Here is a 21,335-nt window from a genome sequence, read left to right as displayed (position 1 = left end):
ATTTGGGGTTTGGCGTCAGTGGATCCTGAAGTGAGGGGTGTTATTCCTGCCTTTATGCCAGGAACAAGCAGGAATCAGGAGAATGCGTTCCCTGCAGATGGTTTTCCTGGCTGACCAGAACCACAGGTGGGCAGGGCCCTGTTTCTCCTTGGATGTTCCAATATTTCCCTGCTGGAATAGCAAAATGTCTGCTTCCTGTGAATTCTTTTGGAACAAAACCACCCTAAAACCGGCTCAAATTGAATTTTGTTTCCCCCTCCCAAAGAAAGCAGCAAGATTCTGCCTGTGGAGCTGTTCCAGGCCCTGATGAGAAGCACACTCTGAGAGCTGAAATTGTGGTTTTTTAGATTCCTCAGTGTTGAAGCGTGGCTGGAACAGCTCTGCCTGGAGCACACGTGGGTCATGCCTGGTAGGAGGTGTTCCCAAAAATCCATATAAATATCCCCATCCTCCCTCAGAGCAGATTCTGCGCTGTGCAGTCGCCACTTTGAGATGTTTTGCACTCCCTGGTGAGGTTTTTTTGGGGCTTTTTCTTCCCTTTTAGCACTCAAATCAATCCTGCCCCACTGTGAGTTGCCAAAGGTTATTTTTTGACATTGTTGGATGCCACATCTCCTGAAAAAAAAAAAAAGTGTCTTAAACGTGGTTTTGAGTAGTTTTGTGTTTGATGGGCTTGATTTAAAAGACTTCTCTGCTGAGGTTGTGTTGCAGGAGGTTTTCATCTCAAAGCAGGGCTGCAACAGGAGAGTCCTGAGCCTTTGGAAAACAGGGATCTGAGTGGAGACAGCGAGGAGAGGCTGGAGGTGATTGCAGAGCCCATTTCAGCCCTTGAGCAGTCCCTGCAGCAGTGCTGTACCAATAACTGGAAGCTGTTGTTGTTCATTTCTATTTTTATTTTCCTTCTGGGTTATTTTTTCCGTGTTTTTCGGAACACAGGAAGGCTCTGAGGGTGGCCTGTGCATGGTTCCTGGGGTGTGCTGTGTGCTGGGGTGGGGGGTTCCAATATTCCAATCCCTGGCTTTGCTCTGAGCTCCTTGGGATGTGTTGTGGGGTTGGTTTTTTATTTTTTCCCTAGCATGTCCTGAACCCTCCAAGCTTTGAAACCGCTTCCTAGAATTCCTAGAATCGTGTTGACTTTTTTGTTGTTGTTGTTTTTATTTTGTTCTGCTGTTGTTCAGTTGCACAGAGTTTTTCTATAGAAAATCTACTTTCAAAACGTTTCGTTCTCTGTGAACAGGGTTGAGATTTATTCCTCGTAGTTTGGAAAAAAAACCCCTAAAATTCCCTTTTCCAACTTGTTTTGTAGCCTGTTGCAGTGTTACCAGATGGCCTTACGTACGTCACAGTGCTTTGTGATGGGTACAGTAGCACATTTAATGCTTATTCCCCTCTGTTTTTAGAGCTGAGAAGTTGATTTGGAAATAATCAAGCTGGGAAAAAAAAATTTTTAACGGGGGAAATTCTAGGGAAACACAGTGGTTGTGTCCCCTAAAGGAGATCAGGGCAGCTGGAATTAATCTGGGAGGGAATCCTGGGAGGCCAGAATCCTGGGAATCAGCACAGATCCAGCAGCAGCTGCTCCAAATTCCCTGGGCTGGGCAGTTTCTTGTGTCTTGGAGGGATTTAAATCAATTTTTAGCAACTCCAGCACCCCCACCCAGCTGTGGTGCCAGCGTTGTCCTGTTCATTCCTGAAGTGCACATCTGTTTTGGGAAGGCAGTTTTGGTGTGGATTCCTTGCTGGAATTTTCAGGCTGAGCTGGGCTCTCGGCAGCTTTTTTTTGGGAGCTGGGAGCAGATCCCTCCCTCTGGAACTCTGGGCTGGAGCCAGTTTTACCTTCCTGGGGTTTTCAGAACAATCAGTGGTGGAAACTCCCCCGAAAGCAGCAGAGGGGGAACATTTCCAGTGGCTCTTTCCAGAACAGAGTTGCATTTTTCTTTTCTCTATAAATATATATATATATAGTACAAATTCAAGAGGCAAAGTTATGTTGTAGTGAGTGTCTGAAACTTCCTACACTGGAGACTTTTCTGGACAAGACAACTGTAAAAGTCACCCCTTGTTCCAGCCGGGTGACCCTGCCTGGGACAGAATTGCTTCTCAGTCTAACTTCTTATTTTTAAATACCTTATTAAGAGTATCTTAATGCCATTGTGTTAAAAAAAAAAATGCTGGTATGTAATGCAAGTACATAAATAGCCAAAGTTTTCAGTAATTGTTCAGTGTTACTAAATTTTGCTTTTATTTAACCTTCCAGGATAACATATAGGAAGACCTTCAGTGTGTTAAATTATCCTGAAAATGAAAAGTCTGAGCAACTGGATTAGGGCAGGGATGGAGTTGTTTGAGCACATTTCAGGTTTGAATTCAAGTGGGAGGCAAAGTTTTTAAAGATGCAAAACTTCCTTTGCACTGTCCTGACACTTGGAAGTGACAAACGCTGCTTCGGCAGAGGCTCTTTGGGAATTGTTATTCAAACATCGTGAAGGTCTTTCCTGAGAAATCAGGTGACTTTTTTCTATTGCTTCGATTTTTGTGCAAAAAAAAAAAAAAAAACAACAAAAAACCAGACAAAAAAAAAACCAAAACAAACCAACAAAAAACCTAAAAATAAAAATCAATGTATTGCAATCTTTTTTTTAAAAAAACAATGGGGTGGGAATAGTTAAAGAAAACTATTTTATGTAAGAACTGACAGAGGGATTTTGCTTTGTATAATGCAAGCTGGCTTTAAAAAAGCATTGTAGCAAATTATTCAAGTCAATCATATGTTAATAGTTATGTGCAACCAGACATGCAAAACAATTGTATTTTTTTAAATAAATATTTTTAACAAAGTTTCTGCTCTTTTGACTGGGCTTGGTTTTGTTCTTTCAGTAGAGGAAATAGAAAGTTACAGCTGCAGGGGCTGTGATAAGGAGGGAGTTCATCAGACCTTGAGGTAAATTGTATTTTACAGTTTTTTGCTAAATCAGGTGCTATTCTGGGGAGAAATTTTCCTTAAAATAGTGGGTTTTTTTTTCCTCTAAGTAGCCAAAATGGAGATTGGAATTATCAAGCCCAAGAAATGTGATTGTGGATTTTAATTCAGAAGAGTTTGAGCTGTGTCTTCTCAAACCTGCCAGGCCAGAATGAGCTCATTTGAAAGCTGCCAGGCCTGGTGTGACACAAACCGAGGAGATTTCTTCCCAACTCGGCTCCCTCGTGGAATTTTTTGGTGCTCATTTCCTCCGAGCAGGGCCCAGAGATGCTGTCACGGTGGGAGGGGCTCGAGGAAGGACCGAGGGAGGGGGGTTTGTTTGCTGTAAAGGGGTTTTGCAGTCCGTGGTTATTGGATTCGGGGTGATTTATTCTGGGCAGCTCCAGGAGAGGAACAGTGGCATCCTCTGGAGCTGGAGCAGAATTACAGCCCGTGCTGGCCTGGCTGGGATCTGCTCTGGGGTTGGAATCAAATCCCAGAAGGGTTCGGGGTGGAAGGATCTTAAAAATCTTCTCATTCCATCGGCAGGGACATCTCCCTGTCCAACCTGGCCTGGAATTAGGTTCAGTTTCATTATAGGATCATAGAATAGATTCCAGCTGTGGGGTGTGAGGCAGGAGGGGGTCCCTGAAGTCCAGGGATGAGCTAAACCCAGAATTCAGCTGCATTGACCCCATCCAAACTCACCTTGAGGGAGAAAAAGGCAATTCAGCGACTCCAGGCTCTTTTCTACAGGAGTTTGTGGAGATGTTTTATGGCAGGGAGGAGCTGCTGCTTGGGAAAATAGGAATTTCCTAGAGAAGCTGTGGCTGCTCCATCCTTAGAAGTGCCCAAGGCCAGGCTGGAGAAATCTGGGACAGTGGAAGCTGTCCCTGCCCATGGCAGGGGGGGAACTGCATGAGCTTAAAGGCCCTTTCCAACCCAACCCATTCCACAATTCTGCAAATGCTAAAAGCAGTTTAATTAAAAATCTATTCAATTCAGGCTATTTAAAAACTGAGAACTGGAGGTGTCGGAGTTACCTGAGTCCAGTCAGTGAGCAATTAGCAATCAATCACCTTTAATTAAACACTGCTTTATATACACACGTACATATGTACATCACATACAGCAGTTCAAGCGAGGAGTTACATCTGCAGCCACTCCCGGGCAGGAGGAGCTGGATGGAGCCTTTACATTCCTCAAAAATCCAGTCCTTTCCTGGTGGCTGGGACAGGCCATGCGTGGGCTGTGGGAGTACCTTACACAAGGCACCTGGATGTGAGGATATTGCACAGGTGAAGCAGCTGGAGCCTGGCTCCCAAAAATCCCTTCTCTTGGAGCTGGAAATAAAACCACTCTAAAAAAGACACTGCAGCTCGAGGAGTGACTTAAAGCAAAACAAACCAGCACGGCTCATTCTTGACTTAAAAAACCAAACAGAAAACCCCCCCAGAAAAAAGAAAAAATAAAAATGAAAGAAAAGCAAATTATTTTAAGTAATCAAGAGGCCTGAGCATGCTGAGTAAGACACTGTCCATGGTTAGAGTGTGGAATATACAGGAATCAAGTGTGCAAATCGAGACAGGCCCTGCTACCACTGTGTGCACCTGGAGGGGCTCTGCCCATGTGGAACTTTCCCCCCTTTGGAAGGATCAAGGGAGGCGACACTGACTCGAGGCCCTGCTGCACAAAAAATGAATTATAACCCAGGATTGTGCTGTAAATTCAAGGGGGTCCTGTGCCATCACAGGCCGAAAATAAAATCTCTTCAATGCAGTGACCAAGCCAGGAGAACATTCAGTCTTGGATGAGGAGCAGAGAGCAGCTTTTCCTTCCCACCCTCTTTTCTGAACAGGTAAAAAAAGTTCATTTGCAGGAGGAAGTGCTGTGCAAACGTCCCTGCTTTCAGTCCCAGGGCCAGGCTGGCACTCGCAGTCTTTTTGGCACAAGTGCTACTGGCACCTCGTGCTCAGCTCAGATGTTTTGGGCTTGATTTCCTCGATTCTGACTTACCCCACCTACTGTGCTTTTGATTGCAGAGAACTTGCATGATTCAGTTCATTAAATGTGAAATCACCCTTAGGAGTAATGCTGAATTGGGGGTGGGTTTATTGCTTGTGCAGAGCTCGGCCCTCCCTCAGCGCTGGTACTGCCCCGTGTCCTCGGGCGCTGCTGCTTTGTCAGGGGAGGCCTCGTCCAGTTCTGCAAAAGATTCATTCAACATTTCACCTGAATGGAAGGTTTAATTGAGATTAAAGGGGATGGGCATGAGGTTTTCCCCTCAGGAATGCTGCCATTCCATCACCCACAGCACTGAGTGCCACGTCCAGGCCTTCCTTGGGCACCTCTGGGGATGGCAGTTCCGATGTTTAACAACCCTTTCCGTGAGGAAATTCCTGCTGCTGTCCAACCTGAGCCTCCCCTGGCACAGCTTGAGGTTGTTTCTTCTCATCCCACCCCTTATTCCCCGGGACAAGATCCCAAATCCTCTCTGGCTGCTCCCTCCTGTCAGGGACCTGTGCAGAGCCAGAAATTCTCCAGGCTGAGCCCTCCCAGCTCCCTCAGGATTCCCCAGCCCCTTCCCCGGGTCCATTCCCTTCCCTGGACACACTCCAGCCCCTCAAACTGGGGGCCCAGAGCTGGACACGGCCCTCGAGGTGTGACCCCACCAGTGCCCAGCACAGCCCAAGTGCCCCCAGCCACATTTTTGCCTGTGCCACTCTGCTCCTTTTGTACGAGGTGCTTAAAAAACCAAAAGCAGCTCCAGACTGAGGTGATAACTAAAGACTCCTTTATCAGTGAAGCCTTTTCCAAGAGCCTGACAGCTGCCCTTGCATGGCAGCCCTGCTGATTCCCTGGATTTCAGCCAGGGGACAGCCCAGGGAAGCTGGTGCTGTCTGTGATTCACAGACCATTCCTGCAGCACAAAAGAAAGCAAACCCTGGGCTGTGGCTGCCAAGGCTTTGTGGGCAAGACAAAGCAGGAAAAGGAGAGAGGAAGCAGCAGAAAAATAAACATTTCCTTGCATTTTGCTGGAATGCTCTGGAGTGGGGCTTGTGCTGCTCTTGCTCCCATCCCAAAGCAGGGCTGGGGCTGAGGTTCCTTACCTGGGGAGGGCTTGGGGTACATCCTGTGGAAAAACACCAGGAGGGCATAGAAGGTGAAGGCCAAGCATCCAAAGATCATGCCACAGACCAGGAAACTGTAGCTGCCCCGATCATGGATGATCTGCAGTGGGATGGAAATAAAAAAAGGGATCAGACATCATTCAGATTCCTCGTGGATAATCAGGGAGGGCTTTGCTGGCCGATAACTCTAGGCTCAGGCAGAGCCCAAAAGCAGAACTGAGGTTTTGACTTCTAAATTCCAAATTTATTTTGGGTTTTGCCACCTCCTGGCTACTCACCGACCCCACCAGCAGCTGCAGCACCATCTCTCCAATGCCAGCTCCAGTCACCAGCACGGTTGTGGCACAACCTGCAAGGAAAACAGGGCAAGGGGTGGTGGCAGCTGAGGTGGCACCGCCAGCAGGGCCACCCTGCACTCCTTTAAAGCTTTTCTGTGGATCTCACCACACAACAGCCACAAAATGTTCCCATCTAGTGTTGGAAATGCCTCTGCAGGCCTGCAGTGGTGCAGAAGGGTGAAAGTTAAAGCCCAAAAATCAATCTCCTGCCACCTGGCTCTGCTGGCAGAGCTGATGTTGCCTCTTGCTGGAAAGGTTTTTGTTTTTCTGTCTCACTGCCCCCGAGACAGAGGCTGGCAGAGAGCTCCTGGCCAGGCTCTGGGGTTTCCAGCTCACTGCTAATCTGGGGATGTTTTCAGAACCATCTCCCTCTAAAGCAGCGTTCCTGCCACTCCCTGAGATCCCCAAACCAGGAACCAAGGCCTGATCCCTGCCTGGGGTCATTATTCACCAGCGAAGCAGAGAATTTTACACTTTTCTGACTACGAGCTACAATAAATCTGCCTTCAAAAGGCAAAAACCTGCTGAGGGGGGAGGGAAGGAGCTGCAAAAAGGGGATGGGATCCAAAAATCCACCTGGTCCTAGAGCTGCCCAAATCCCAGCTCACCTTTGTACTGCAGGATGTCCTCGGTGTAGGCCAGCATGCTGGGGAAGGTGCTGCTGAGGAACAGCCCCAGGGATGCTGTCCCCACAAACAAGAAAACCACGCTGGAAGAGAAAATCAGCAGCAGGAGGAAGGTGATGAGGACCCCGACCTGCAAGAAATAAACACACACACAAAAAAATCAGTCAGAAAAATGCTGAGTGCAACAGGCTCTAGAGTTTAATAGGAAATAGTCTGGAAGAGAAAATATGTTTATTTTTAATAGGAAATAGTCTGGAAGAGAAAATATGCTGGGAAAAGAAAATCAGTGTTTGAGAAACTGAATGGCCAAAGAAAATCCATCTGGCTTTAAGGAATTGGCTAATTTTTATAATGTAATTTGGAAATCAAATCTCAATTTCATTATGTAGAAACGTAAAATTGTATCCGAAAAAACACTTTTAAATACAAGAGTACAACAACTTCCACAATATTGACATGTCTCAATCACTAATAATTCTTCATTCTGCTGAATTAGGCTGAAGTCACTCTCGATAATTACAGAATTAACTCTCAATACCTGCTCAGAAAGCAGCCACAGCATTAAAGCCGAAGAGCCAACTGCATTTAAATCAACTTTCCTTCACCTCTGGCTTGTAGGGGAAAGAACCGAAACCCCTGGGAAATGCCCGAGTGACGCAGGGCAGGGGCAGCAGAGGGAGCTCTGAGATTCCGGCTGGTTTTGTTTTAATTGCTCGGGCCCTGATTGCGGCCCTGTGCGAGTGCTCAGGAGCAATTTGGGTCCTAAAGAAGCCGAATTGGAGCTGGAATTTGTTACGGCAATGCTGCAACGACTCCAGGAGCTGCCGGATCCTACAGCAGCTCCAAGAACTGCCCAGGCTCTGCTTCAGCCAGGTGGATTTTTTACTCAGAACATCCCAAAATCTTCTCCCCACCCCGTTAGATGTGTGTAATGTGTTATATTACCAAAACGTAGCCACCAAAATCACCTCTGGTTCAAATAAACGGGGAGTTAACTGCCTGCTCGTGCTTTCCCTCTTCTTTCTAAGAAGTGGGAATGGGATCTGCTCCCTCTCTGTTTTCTGCCACATCCTTACATGGATCTTCCTTATGCATCCCAAAAGGATTCCTGCCCCTTTCCCCAGGTGTTTTATTGACTTCAGCAACCTCTGACAGCTGCTGCAGCCTAAGCAGAGCATTTATGGAGTGATCTGCTGTCCCTTTCCCACGGCTGCCACAGGAATTAATTAATAAATAAAACTGGTACTTTTTTAGTGCTGACTCTGCTGGGGTTTTCCCAACTCTCACACCAGACCCACTGAGGCTCAGGAAAGTTGGGCAACCGAGTTTTAAGTTGTGGCTACCTGGAGGTCACCTTGTCCACCGTACCTGTGCAAACCCCCCAGGCATGAGAGGAGCTGCAGCTCCAAAGCAATCCCCTCAAAATCCCCTAAAATCACTGACATTGTCCCCAGATTAAACCAAAATCCCCCCAAATTCACCTCAAATGAATCCAAAATCCCCAAATTCCCAGTTTTACCCATTCCAGGTTGTCCTGCAGGATCCAGGCCCCATCCAGCACCCGCAGTTTTTGGGGCGAGGAAAGAGAGATTAAGGGAATTAACCCCATCCTTACCACGTTGATGAAGACCATGGTGGCTGGCTTCATCCTGTAGGACACGGGGATAGAGATGAGCCTGCCCAGGGTGATGAAGCCCCAGAAGAGGCTGGGCAGGTACCCGGCCACCTTGTGCACCACGGACAGCGGCTCCTCCACGGCGTAGCTGTACACAAAGCCCGAGTACTCTCCCTGCAGGAAAAACCACCCTGTCACACCCTCGTGGGGACCTCAGGCTCCTCTGTCCCTCAGTTATTCATGGTGGCAGCTCTGGAGAGCTCACCCACGCTGGGACCCCTTCCCAAAGGGTTCGCAGCTCCACCAGCAGCAGAACGTGGGGTTTAATCTGTCCTGAAAGGGCAAAGCTCCACAGCAATTCCCGGGAAAAGCTCTGTCCCCGAGGGGCTGCCCTGCCCTTTCGGGGTTCCACACCCTCCAAACATCCCATTGAGAGCGCAGGGTTGGTTATCCTTGGAGATGGAGGGCCTGGGATATTCCCATAGCCGTGTAGCCCTGCTCATCATTAACCCCTGTGGCCCAGCAGCCGGGCTGGGGGTGTCACAGGGGTTTGGAAGGAAAAAATCCAGAGATTTGGTCAGCTGAACTCACCACGATCCCATCGGTCATGAAGAGAACCAGAGCCCCGGTGATGTGCACGGCGAAATAGGTGTAGGAAGCCCCTCGGAAGTTTTTGCTTTGGCAGCAGCTGAACAAATCCTCGTGACCTGGTGGAGAACAATGCAAAGCAACCTTGGCCAGAACGTCCCCCCAGGGCTGGGTGGCTGCCAGCCCTCAGAGGGGTTTGGTTTGTGGGACAGCTGCTGCAGGACAGACCCAGCCAGGACCTGAATGTGCGGCAGTGCTGAGCACGGGGAGCTCCACTTCACTTTTACCTTCCTCTAAGCTTCCAGAAGGAAATGGGAATGGGTACGGGATCTGCCCACAGCCTGGGATCCCAGATCGCCACAGCCTGGGATCCTGGTTCTTTGGGATACCTGCTGCCCACACCCTGGGATCCTGGGCTCTCCACACCCTGGGATCCTGGGCTCTCCACACCCTGGGATCCTGGGCTCTCCACACCCCGGGATCCTGGGCTCTCCACACCCTGGGATCCTGGGCTCTCCACACCCCGGGATCCTGGGCTCTCCTGCCACTTCTCTTACTGCAGCTGCTCATGTTCCTCTTCCCAGTTTGGGGCTCCACACTTCTGACCCCGCTCTTACAGGCAATAAAACCTTGACTAAAGCACTCATGGCCCAAATCCCCTCATCCCTGGAGGGATCAGAGGAGAGCCCTGCCCAGGAGAGCTCCCATTCCTTGGATAATGGATATTGAACCCAAGGGGGATACACACACAGAGCTTGGCATCACCCCGAGCCTTCCCGCCAGCACCTCACCACATCCCAACTCGCCCTCACCTTCCAGAATGCCCTAAAACTCCCTTTTACTGCCCAGGGGCAAAGCCATCTCTCCAGGAATAACAGGGAACACTCTCCATAGCCCTAAACCATATTTACTTCCGAGATTCACTGTTTACCCAAAGAATTGACTCTGGCACATCTCTCCTGGGCAGCAAGGAACAATGTCACCATTGTCCCCAAGACAGGGTGCAGCCTTGAGTTCAAGAGCAAACTATTTCACTCTTTCCCTCAAAGAAGGGGGGAATAAAAAAAAAAAAATCCTATAAAAATCAGCATCTGCAGCACAGTGACCACTTTTAAACTGAACACCCAGCGAGAAAGATGTCCCAAAACCAGGAGGGAATGAAGGGGCACAACTGCCACATGTCCTTAAAGGGTTGGGGGGGGCCAGGGTTGGCTTTAGGATGGCATGGAATGGAAAAACACAGCCTGGAGAGCTCATTAGGATTGGGATACCAATCTCTGTTCAAGATTCCATCTAATTTGAGGGCAATTAGGCACCAAATGGATTGTTTGAATACTCCTGGATTGGATCCCTGTGCACGCTTTGGAAAGTTCCCTCCTCAGACAGCAGCACTGGATCTTTCATTACATCCAGACACGCTCAAACACGGCTTTTTCTCCCCAAAATCCATAAGAGAGGCATGTCCAGCTCACCTGCAGCCGTGTGGGGTCTCTGGCCAGCCGTGGAGAGCTCGTCCTTGTCGCCAGGCCGTGTCTCCAGGGCCAGCTCATCAGCTGACAGCAGCGGGTGGCTGCTGCCGTTGAAGCAGGGGACCATCCGCTCCTTGTAGAGCAGGAAGAACACAGCGATGGGCACGGGCAGCTGGGGAGGGGACAGAGGGGTGGCTGAGCACCTGAACCTCCCCAAAATACAGCGCAGCTCCCCCAGCAGCAGCGTTTTGGGGTGCTGTGCTCGGCTTCCGCAGGGGAGGTGCCGAGAGCAAGGAGAGGTGGGGATGGGATAAGGAGAGGCTGAGGGAGGGATGGAGGCTGGGTGGGGGATAGTGAGGGGGGGAAAAAAGGAAGAAAATCAGGAGAAAAGTCTCCCGATCTCCTGGGACATCCCCAGCCAGTGCCAGGTTCCAGCAGTCACCTGGAGCTGGGCACGGGGACCCTGGGACAAACCTCCCAAAGTGCCACCCCAGCCCTCCAACCCCGAACGTTCCGGTGTCCAACCCTCGGCCGCTCCTGCCCGGAGAACGAAACCACGAAGCCGCTGCTGCCTGTGGGGAGCGGAGCAGCTGGAGCTGCAGCTGGAATTCCCCGGGAGGGAAGGGGGAGCTGCTCCCAGCCCCGGCCCCGGCCATTAGCAAGGGGTTGCTCAGCACCTCCTGAGAGAGGAGCCCGTGGTTCCCAGGCCAACAGGGACGGCTCTGCTGCAGCCCAGTGACCTCCAGCAGCCCCTGGGCACAGCCTGAGCGGAGCAGAGAGGGTCCAGCCGCGGCTCTGGGGTCCTCTGTGCACCCAGGGATGCTCCAGCACTCCACGATGCCACCACAAGTCCCACAGTCCCACCCCACATCCCCACTGGATCCATGGGGCAGCAGGACCCCCTGGCACGGTGATCCCATGGGATGAGCCCGCTCCCAGCACACAGCCACGACTCCGTGGTGCCTCCAAATCCACAGGGAATCGCTCTTTTTCTCCTGCTGAGGAAACAGAGGGAAACAAACGAAGCCCTCCCGTCTCCTCCCAGCACAACCCAGCGGTGTTTACACTGCAACCAACTGGGGGAGAAAGCCAGGAAATCCTAAGTGACAGCTCATTCCCTTGTTTTCTACATGTCTGGGAGCAAGTGGGAGCTCCAGCTCCAAATTTCCTGCCTTTTGTTGGCTCGTGGCATGATTTAAATGTATGGAGAACTCTCCCCCTCCCTCACACCCCGCCCCTCACGCCTGAATTCATTTATGAGGCCTGCATTGTTCTGGGAACAATGGGAATAGGAACAGTGAGTTCGGTCCCATGGAAGAAAAGTGCATTTGCTTGATAGTTCTGATCCTTCCGGAGGTCAGGACCAGATTTTATTCTTCTGAATTGCAGATTTAGCAAAAATATTCTCCCACCCCCAACCAGGGGCCTGGCCGTGCAGATAAGGGCCCTGGGCACTCCCAGCCTCGAGGAGCCTGCACAGGACAAGGCCCCGGTTTGGGATTCCCCAATTCCCAGTCCCACCGTGGGTGTATCCCTGCCCTCCACACCCTCACCTTCAAATCCAGCTGGTCCTTTTTGCTTTAACCAGGCTGGGACATTTTTAGGAGGTCCCAGCCCTGGCTGCGGTCACTGAGCTGGACCCCCCATCCTATCCCATCCCATCCCACCCCTCCTGGGCAGCCAGGTTTGGATACCACTACCAAATTCCTTCCCAGGATATTTTTTGCTGCTTTTCTGGGTTGGTGTTTTTTTTTTTTTTTGGCAGGAAGATTTTCTTTTCCCAAGGGGAAAAGGCACCTGAGCATCCCCCAGCAGGAGCCAAGGGCCGAGCAGAGACCCCAATTCCCTGCACCCAATGCTCCAGCTCCACTTCCCAAATTCCCAGGGCCACTCCGTCCCTGCCCTGGCAGCTTTTATCCATCGTCATACACTCACTAAGTTGCTGCATCCCCCAGCTCAGCGTGGGGATATTCCAGCTCCTTCCCACTGCTATTTCGGTCTGTCCTCCCAGGAATCCGGGATTGTTCCCTGCCATTGTATCCCAGGCTCCTTTGGAGCAGCCTGAGCACAATGGAGTGTCCCACACTTCCCCTGGGAAAGCACCTTCCGGACAAACACATCCCTCTCCGAGGAACATTTTCCTGATTTCCAGCCCCTTGGAACGGGCTGGATGATGAAATTTCCGTTCTGTGGGAGAACTGAATTTTAAAACATGGGGGTTTTGTTCCAAAATCGGGATGAAAAGGCGAAAAATCTTTCTCGTCAAATGAAAGATTTCGGCTGGGAGCGATCCAAGCGCTTTGTTTTGATTATGCTGAGCTGCCTCATTTTCCCAAAGCAAACCCATTTTGCTTCAATAACATCGGCACAACTCCACTGTCAGCTCCGCACGGAGCACTTGTGCCAGAGTCAGATTGAGACATTTCCACTCTAAACAAAAGCAAGAGCTCGAAATGAATCATTTCAGCTCGTGCCTTGTCAGAATCCACACAAAAACCGGGATGGAAATGTGGGATTTGGCCATTTTAAAACCAAGCTGCTGCTCCTGGTTTCCATTTCTGTCGTTAACTCTTTTCATCCATGTCCCTGGAGGTTTAAAAAACCATTCCCATAATCTTCCTCTGCTGCTTCCACCTTGAAAAGGGTCAGCAGTTTGGAGCTGAGCTGCTCCCAGCATCTCCAGTGGGTTGGGATGGAACAAACGGGGAATAAAAGCAGCTCCCTCCGTGAGGATTTGGGAAAGGCAATCACAGACGTCCAATTCCCCGCTCTGCATCTGTTGTTTAACCTTTATCCCCAAACTCATGGGTCTCCCAGCCTCCCTGCCGTATTCCTGGTGTTCCTCCACAGCCTGTGGGAATCCTGGGAATTCTGTATTCCACCCACCCGCCCGTGCATGCAACACTTGAGCGTGTCCCGATGCACAAACCCAGCTCAAACCCACAATCCATGTGGTGCCATCCCGCCCCAAAAATACCCACAGGACACTGCTGGGGACAGAGAGGGGGCTGGAAATCCCCATCAGTGCTCCCAGAATGTGACACATCATCGGGCTCAGAGCAGGTGTTAAACTCTGCTTCCAAACTAAATTGGTTTGCTCGGAGTCGTCTGGCTCTGGAGTAACTAAAAGCTCATTTCCCATGGCACAGGCAGAGCTGGAGGTAATTAAAGCTGCCTCTCCTCCCAGGCTGGGCAGTTTTTGGGTAACTCTGCTCAGAAACTCATCCCAGCACATGCCCAGCTGCTTCACCTGCCTGAGCTCCTCCCACAGGGAGCTGGGAGGGCCTCAAAACCCTTGGATAGGGGGAAATGGGGATGTTCTAGGAATTTAATAAATGGGGAAAGCCCAAGGGAAGCAGCTACAGCTCCCTCTGCCTGGTGCTGATGGAGAGGTGCCAAACCAAGGGCTGCTCAGTGGCCAGGGACAGGAGAAGGGGAACCTGCACAGCCTCAGCCTCTGACAGCTCAATTCCAGAGGGAAGGAGCTGCCAGGCAAGTCCTTCTGGTAGGATCACCCATTTTACTGCAGGAGCCCCCCGGGGACAGCAGGCCCCTCATCTCCCTCCCAAAGGAAGAATTTTACACCTGCTGGGACCTCCAGGAAAAATAATAAACTGAGAAACACCCTGATCCCTTCTGCCCTGTCAGCCATCGCTGACGGATAACATCCCTGCAAATCCCCTGCTGCCAGGCCCTCCCCGCACCACCAGCTCCTCCCCAGCTGAGCACGAAGGAAAAACTCTGGATCTGAGCAGAGTTTGCTTGTCCAACTCCTGCCTTTGTCCCAGAGAGCTCGGACAAATCCCTGAATCCATCCAGCGGCGAAGTGCCCTGGTGGAAACCGGATTTGGCAACAAATGCACCTTTCCTTTGGAGCAGCACAACCATCCCTGTGCCTCCTCCCACTGCCAGGACCCCCCAACACCACAAACCCCTGCAAATCCCCGGAGCAGGGATGTTCCCAGCTGGGTATTCCTGGCTGCAGCACTCACATTGATGAGGGCCATGATCCAGAAGGCGTAGGACACTCGTGTCACCACCATGCCCTTCATGGGCAGGTCGTAGTGGGACAGGTTGCCCGGGTGGTGTGGCACCAGGGACTTGCGGATGTGCGGGAGGTTGCTGGAGGCGTTGGCCGTGCCGTTGGCCAGGATGCAGTTGGTGTCCGACAGGAAGGGGTCAGCGATCAGGGGGCTCAGCAGCGCCCCGAAGCCCACGAAGAAGTGCAGGGCCTGCAAGAGGTGAGGCAGTGGAGCAGGAGGGAGGCAGAGCCCACCAACTCCTCCTCAGAATCACAGAATCAATGAAGCTGGGAAGGACCTTCGGGGTCAACGAGTCCAACCTGTGACTTGACCCCACCCTGTCACCTGACCATGGGGCTCGGTGCCACAGCCAGGCTTTCCTCAAACACCTCCAGGGGTTGCTCCTCCACCATTTCAATGCCCAACCACCCTTTCTGGGAAGAAATTCCCCCTAATGTCCACCCTAAACCTGCCCAGGGAGGGTGAGGGCCCCGCTCTCACCTGCAGGAAGATGGCAGAGTCCTTCTGGTAGATCTTGACCAGCTGCATGTTGGAGATGGTGTCGATGCAGCCCATGGCCAGCCCAGCCACGGCCATGACCACGGCCAGCACCACCACGTTGTGGCACAGCGGGATGATGGCGAACACCAGCGAGATGGCCAGGGACGAGGCGAAGAGGGCGAGCAGGGACTGGGCCAGCCTGGGGCAGGGAAAGGTGGGACAGGATCAGTGCCACCAGTGCCACCACCAGAGCTGCAGCCACACCACCCCCACCTCCTGCTCCCAACCTCCCCCCGGGAGCTGCAGCTCCAACGCCAGCAGCTCCAGGTTTTCTGGTGAGAGGGGGGAGATGCTCCACACCCCACAGCCCAGTGTCACCCCTGCAGCAGCTCTGGGGCGCTGCCACCTCCTGCCTGGAGGGTGATGCCTCCAAGGGGCAGATTTTGCACCCAGCTTTTGAGGAGAAGAGCAACCATCCCTCCAAACCCGCATTCAGGGCAGGATAAACAACCTGTCCTTTCAGACCGGGCATGGAGACGGAGGGGTGTGGGACTGTGCAGGTGAGGCCCCATCCTGACTGTGGAGCAGCTCCAGGGCTGGTGGCGATCCCAGAGTTGCCTGGAGGTGCTGCCCTGCTCCCAGGGAAGCGGCTGCAGCTCCCTCTCCGTGCCCTGTGCCCCGTTCTGGCAGCGCCATCCCTGCTCCCAGCGGGACACGCTGGGACGCGGCACCGCTGCCGTTCCCAGCCGCTCTCCAGCCCTCGCTGTCCCCGGGAGCGGCCCGGGAGCTGGGATGTGCCCCCTCCCGGGGGCTGGGATGTGTCCCCTCCCGGGGGCTGGGATGTGCCCCCTCCCGGCTCTAGCAGCAGCCGAGCCAGGGAACAGCACCCGGGCTGGCACCGCGCGGCCCCGGGGCTGCCAAGAGGGAAGGCAGGAAGGAAGGAAGGAAGGAAGGAGGGAAGGAGGGACCCGACAGCGAAGCGCTGGAACGAGCCGAGGGATGGGACTGGGAAGGCACCGCAGACAGCGAGGGGCACAGGCAGGTCCCTGTCCCAGCCCCGGAGGAGCCCGGTGTGATGGCAGCTGGTAATTAGCAGTAATTGGGGGATGTGGGGCTGATCAGCGCTCAGGAACATCCCCAGCAAGGAAACCGCACCCCCCTCCCTGCTCCACAGCCCGCAGCCAGGCTGGAGAAGGCGCTGAGGAGGAGGAGGAGGGTGGAGGAGGCCCAGCTGCCAACCCTCCTGCCCTGCCAGGACAGCCTGGCCATGTCCTTGTCACTGCCCCGGCCCGGTCACTGCCCTCATTGCTCTGCAGCCCCACGGTGACCTGGCCCTCCACGTCCTGCTCGCCGCTCCCGCTGGAGCAAACGGGCCAAGGGCACCTCTCCTGCACCTCTCCTGCACCTCCTCTTTTCTTCTGCTGCCCTGTGGCACCAACCCGGCCGTGCCAGAGCCTCCCTGTGCCCGGCCCAGCCAGGCTGGGCAGGAGCAAACAGTATTTTCAAAGCTGTGACTACTGATGGTCCTCTGACAGCAGAGCCGTGGGATTTCTGGGGGAGGGAAGGAGGGAGGGAGGGAGCCGGGCGAGATGTGCACAGTCACGGCAGGAAAAGCGCCTGGCAAATGAGAGAGGAGCAGCTCCCAGCCCGGAGAGCCGAGGCAGCTCCCTCCAGGGAGGGGAGAGAGGCAGCGGCACCAGCAGCTGGTGCATCCGAGGCCGGGAGCAAAGGGAAAACCTCACAAACCATTCCCAAAACGCCTCCCCTGCAGAACCCTCCCGGCCTGGCTGGGGAGCAGGTTCATCACCAGTGCGAAACACTAACTGGGGGGTGATGTTATGTCCTTAATAAGCGTTAAAAATCTCACCTCGGTTTGCCCCAATGGGGAAAAATTCCTGCCTGCAGCTGTGGGTTAAAAACACAGCTGGATCCCCTGGGAATGCCAGCACAGGGTGGCACCCAGCCCTGCTGCCCCTGGCAGGAGCGGGGACCAAGGAACCCCAAGGGTTGGAGCTGGGGGCACAGCTCAGCACCCAGGGGGGCACTGAAGGATTTCCTGAGACACAAACCGCTCGGGAAGCAGCCGAAATGAGGCACACCGTGATTCCAGCGTGTCCTGATGATGCCAAACCCCTCCAAAGGGCTGGAAAAGCAGCCCTGATGTCACAGCCTGGTCTCTGTGTCCCCAGCACAGCTCTGGCCTGGCCCAGGGCAGGCTCCACTCCAGCAGGGTGTGAAACGAGCCTTGGAATGTCCCAGATTTTGTTTCAGGAGCACCCAGAGCAGATCCTGGCTCCCTCACAAGCCTGCAGCTGCCTGTGAGAGGTTTGGGCTGATCTCCATAGGATCAGGATGGGCAATTCCATAGTCAATCCTGCAGTTCCAGGCAGCAGAGCTTCCCCTCTCCCTCCCACGCGGATTTAGGAACCCCCACCCCGGCGTTCCCACTGCAGCAGGATCTCTTCAGCTCCAAGCACAGTTTTTTCCCCCACCCCAGGGAGCATTTTCCAAGTCCCTCACATCAAGAAGAAAAATGATAATCAGGCCAGCTCAGACTTGCAAAACTGATCATTAAAAACCCAAAGCCCCGAGGGGACAAGGTGAGGATGCGGAGGAGGGGAGGAGGATCCTACAGCAGCCTCCAGAGCCCCCCCGTCTCCTGCAGGAAGCAGGGCCAGGCTCGGGGAGCTCTGTGTCCCCAAGGAGCTCATCCTGCGCTGCTCTCTGAGCAACAAAAGGTGGCAGTGACAAGTGAAGTGTCCTGGGAGTTCCAGAAACCTCCAGGAGATGGGAATCTGGAGGGCAGGGAGAGATTGGGGTCATTCCTGTGAGCTGGGGACGTGCACAGGTGCTGTGAAAGGAGAATAAAAGGGTCCCATCTCCTCGGCTCCACAGGAATGGGGTGGATCACACTGAGAGAAGCCTGCCCAGGGTCCAGCACAGCTCCAGAGCCCCCAGTGCCCTCCTCGTCTCTGCCCACACCAGCAGGATCAGCCCAGGGCTGGCCCAAACCCTGGGAGCAAAAGCAAATTTTCAACAAGACACAAAAATGCAGGTCCTGGATTTAAAAAAAAAAACCCAAATGCCAATCTGGGGCACTCTGGTGCTCCCATCACCAGCGTGTGCAGGATTTTAACTTCACAATTCAAGCCTGAAATGCAACAAAATGGGGAAGGAAAGTGAAATGCAGGTGCACAGAGCTCCCACTGGAGCTGGCAGTGCCAGGGATGGGAATTTCCCCAAAATTTCACCTCCCCCTCGTGTGTCTGAGCCCAGGCTAGTCCTCCCAGCACTCCCACCCCATCTCTGGGGCTGCTCCTGCAGGGGGCTCCTGGGAATCCTGTCCAGGTCATTCCAGGGAAGGAGAATCCTCAGGATGCTCCCACAGAGGAGCTCAGGGCTCCTTCCGTGGGCTCAGCTCCTGCCGGGGCTCTCTGTGCTCCTGCAGCCCCTGGGATCGAGGAGTGCTCAAACCCCGACCCCAGGGATGCAAAACCCCTGGGAACAGCTGCATGTCTGGGGCAGAGCCTGTCACAGGTCCCAGCAATCCCCAGGGAGGCGGCACCGGGGGGCAGCAGCCTGGAGTGAACCTGCAAACCACAACCCCTGCGTTTCCTGGGGGGCTGCTCCCCCAGCCCCGGCTCTGCCCCACCCAGAGGCTCAGGGAAGGGAGCAGCAGCAACCCCAGGACTCCAGGACAGAGCAGCAGCATCGTTGCTCCATCCCTCGGGGAGCCTGGCAGGGGCAAACTTTGTACTTCCCTGAAATCTCGCATGAGAGGGAATTCTGGAGCCGGCTCGTGCTGGAGGGACAGGTGCCGGCGCTGTGATCCCTTCTCCCAGGGCTCCAGGAGCAGGGAGCAGCACCCAGCAGCTTCTCTGGGGACAGGGAGCTGGGTTTAGCTCCCACCACCCAGACCCCGGCACTGCTGTCCCTCATGAGTCCATCGCCCAGACCAATTGGATCCAAAGGAGCAGAGTCTGCGTCCCTCAGGCACCAGGAGTCACACCCAGCTCGCAGCCAGACTCCCGGGATGCTCCACAGCAGCTTTCCATCTCCTAACTGGAAAAGATGACCTGGCCAGTGCTCCTCCCTGCCTGGCACCAAGGCCCCGAGGCCGGCGTAATTTGATTTATGAACCCTTGGCAAGACAGCTCAACCCATCCATCCCTGAAGGAGGGATTGTACCGGAGCTCCTGGAGCCTGAACATTATTATTCCCACACGTTTGGAGGCTGCGAGGCTCTGAGTAACCCCCTCACAACACTCACCAGCTCCAAATATCCCAAATATTCCCTCCTGCCTGCCTGGCAGGGCTGTCAGTCCCCAGTGGGGTTTGCAGGCACTTCACAAACCCCTTTTTCTCCAAGATCCCAAACACATCCTGCTTCACAACCAGCACCAAAAACACTTCCCCCCCCCCCCCCCCCCCCAAAGCGCAGCTGCACAGTCAAAAGTTTGGGAGTCTCCGAGCACGAAACCCCAAATGGGTTTTGTGTTCCCACGGGGCCAGAGCTTTGGGAAGGAGCTGACAGCAGGAACCAATTCTGCGTTTTCCTTCCCTGCTCCTCCAAACATATGCGAGGCAGCCGGGGGCTGGCAGAGGCTCTGCTGCTGACCCAGCGCTGCCGGAGCCGTGCCGGAGCCGCAGCGAGGTCCCCCCGTGCTGTCCCCATTCCCCTGCGCCCCACCTGCCCCCTCCTCCCCCGGCACAGCCCCACAGAGCGGCTCCAGGGAGCCTCGGGGGACCAGGACAGCTCAATGTCCCACAGTGGCGATTCCCAGGTGCTCCAACACCTTCTCCATCAGCCAGGGCTCCCCTCAACTCGCAAATATTTAACACCGAGTGGTTTTCAACGAGGTTTTTAAAGGATTCCTGGGAAATTCTCCCATCTCCACCTCAGGCACACTCGTGGTGCGTGGATCTCACACGCACACGGAGCTGACGCGTTACATCACCGCCCTGAGGAGCGGTGACAATGAAAATAATCAGCTGATCCTCGGAGCTGTCACCAAGCCTCAAATCAAACGCCTCCCTGACAATCCTCAGGCTTGAGCCAGGGTGGATTATTTATCTTCAACACATCCTGGACACGAGGCTCGGTGCGAATCCCTGTCTGGGTCCCTCAGCGACCCCTCAAGGTCCCTGCTGACCCCCCGAGCCCCTGCCCGGTGTCCCCCCCCCCTCAGCCAGACCACGAGGACCACTCTCATCCCTCCACGTGTTTGCCCAAACTCCTGGAAAACGCGGCACTGCCACCACCATTTCCGACGCCGAGGTTATTAAAATACACTTCCAAAAACATTTTTTGCCGATAAACAGCCAAGGTTAAGGGAAAAAAAAAAAACAACAAAAAAACAAACCACCCTGGCGGGAAGTTCTGGCTGGAACTTCACGCTGAGGCTGTGGCTGCGCGGGGCTCCAGGGAGCGGCGGCTCCTCTCCAAGGGGATGGAACCGCACCGGGAGCGGAGCGGCGGCTGCGGAGCGGCTCCGGCCCCGCTGGCCCCGGGAAGCCCCCTCCCCTCCCAGGCCGAGAGCGCTGCGGACCCTCCGCGACGCCCCCCGCGCTCGCTTCCACACGGGAATGGTTTTCCCACGCAGCATCCCGGCTCAGCCCCGCAATCCCGGCGGGAGGGAGGCGAATCCCGGCAAGGCGCTGCCCACCCGCGAGCCGGGGTAAGCGAGGGGGGTCTGCGGGGCGCTGAACCCCCCGAGGGAGGAGCGCTGAGTTTGCCAGGCTCTTACGTCCTCTTGAAGACCCCTCCGAGGCAGCTGCCGAGCAGGAGGCAGAACTGCTGCGAGAAGAAGACCCAGGTGATCTGCGAGAGGGAGCTCTGGGTCTGGCAGCGCAGGTCCAGCAGCGTGGGCCCCAGGAAGGCGATGCAGAGGCCGAAGCTGAAGAAGACGCTCCAGTAGGTGAGGGTGGGCTGCAGGTTCCTCCGGAACCGCGCCGACACCCGCTCGTCCCACCACATCCTGCGCGGTGGCGGCGGCGCGGGGCGGCCCCGCTGCTGGAGCTCCGGCGCTGGGCTCCGGCCCCGCCGCCGCCCCGCTGCCGTGCCCGGCCCCGCTCCTCCTTTGCGG

General features: G+C 54.2%; 1 protein-coding gene across 2 annotated transcripts; it reads right to left on the bottom strand.

Annotated features, from left to right (window-relative positions):
• Positions 1-4,049: 4,049 nt before the first annotated feature.
• On the bottom strand, positions 4,050-21,307 carry MFSD4A (major facilitator superfamily domain containing 4A). 2 transcript variants are annotated; one of them, XM_082296145.1, is made up of 11 exons: positions 20,997-21,307; positions 15,250-15,448; positions 14,719-14,958; positions 11,404-11,721; positions 10,730-10,898; positions 9,261-9,376; positions 8,670-8,843; positions 7,037-7,184; positions 6,369-6,439; positions 6,070-6,190; positions 4,050-5,164 (listed from the first exon to the last, which is right to left on the bottom strand). In XM_082296145.1, exons 1-11 carry the CDS (start codon positions 21,224-21,226, stop codon positions 5,100-5,102), a joined length of 1,851 nt encoding a protein of 616 aa, XP_082152271.1. In that variant the 5' UTR covers positions 21,227-21,307; the 3' UTR covers positions 4,050-5,099. The 2 variants fall into 2 exon arrangements, with proteins under 2 accessions (XP_082152271.1, XP_082152272.1); XM_082296146.1 differs by lacking the exon at positions 11,404-11,721.
• Between the last annotated feature and the right edge of the window lie 28 nt (positions 21,308-21,335).

This window comes from Coloeus monedula (assembly GCF_965178545.1).
Source record: "Coloeus monedula genome assembly, chromosome: 23".
In the NCBI taxonomy this organism is placed as follows: domain Eukaryota; kingdom Metazoa; phylum Chordata; class Aves; order Passeriformes; family Corvidae; genus Coloeus; species Coloeus monedula.
Note: the sequence above shows the minus strand (reverse complement) of the source record. Positions and strands in the feature narration are given on the sequence as shown.

Excerpts from the sequence above, each read along its gene's own strand:
- MFSD4A (XM_082296145.1), bottom strand. The coding sequence starts at position 21,226 with ATGTGGTGGGACGAGCGGGTGTCGGCGCGGTTCCGGAGGAACCTGCAG. Across the intron at positions 14,959-15,249 it reads ACTCTGCCATCTTCCTGCAG|GCCCTGCACTTCTTCGTGGG; the intron begins GTGAGAGCGGGG and ends CACCTCTTGCAG. Across the intron at positions 7,185-8,669 it reads CCATGGTCTTCATCAACGTG|GTCGGGGTCCTCATCACCTT; the intron begins GTAAGGATGGGG and ends TATTTCTTGCAG.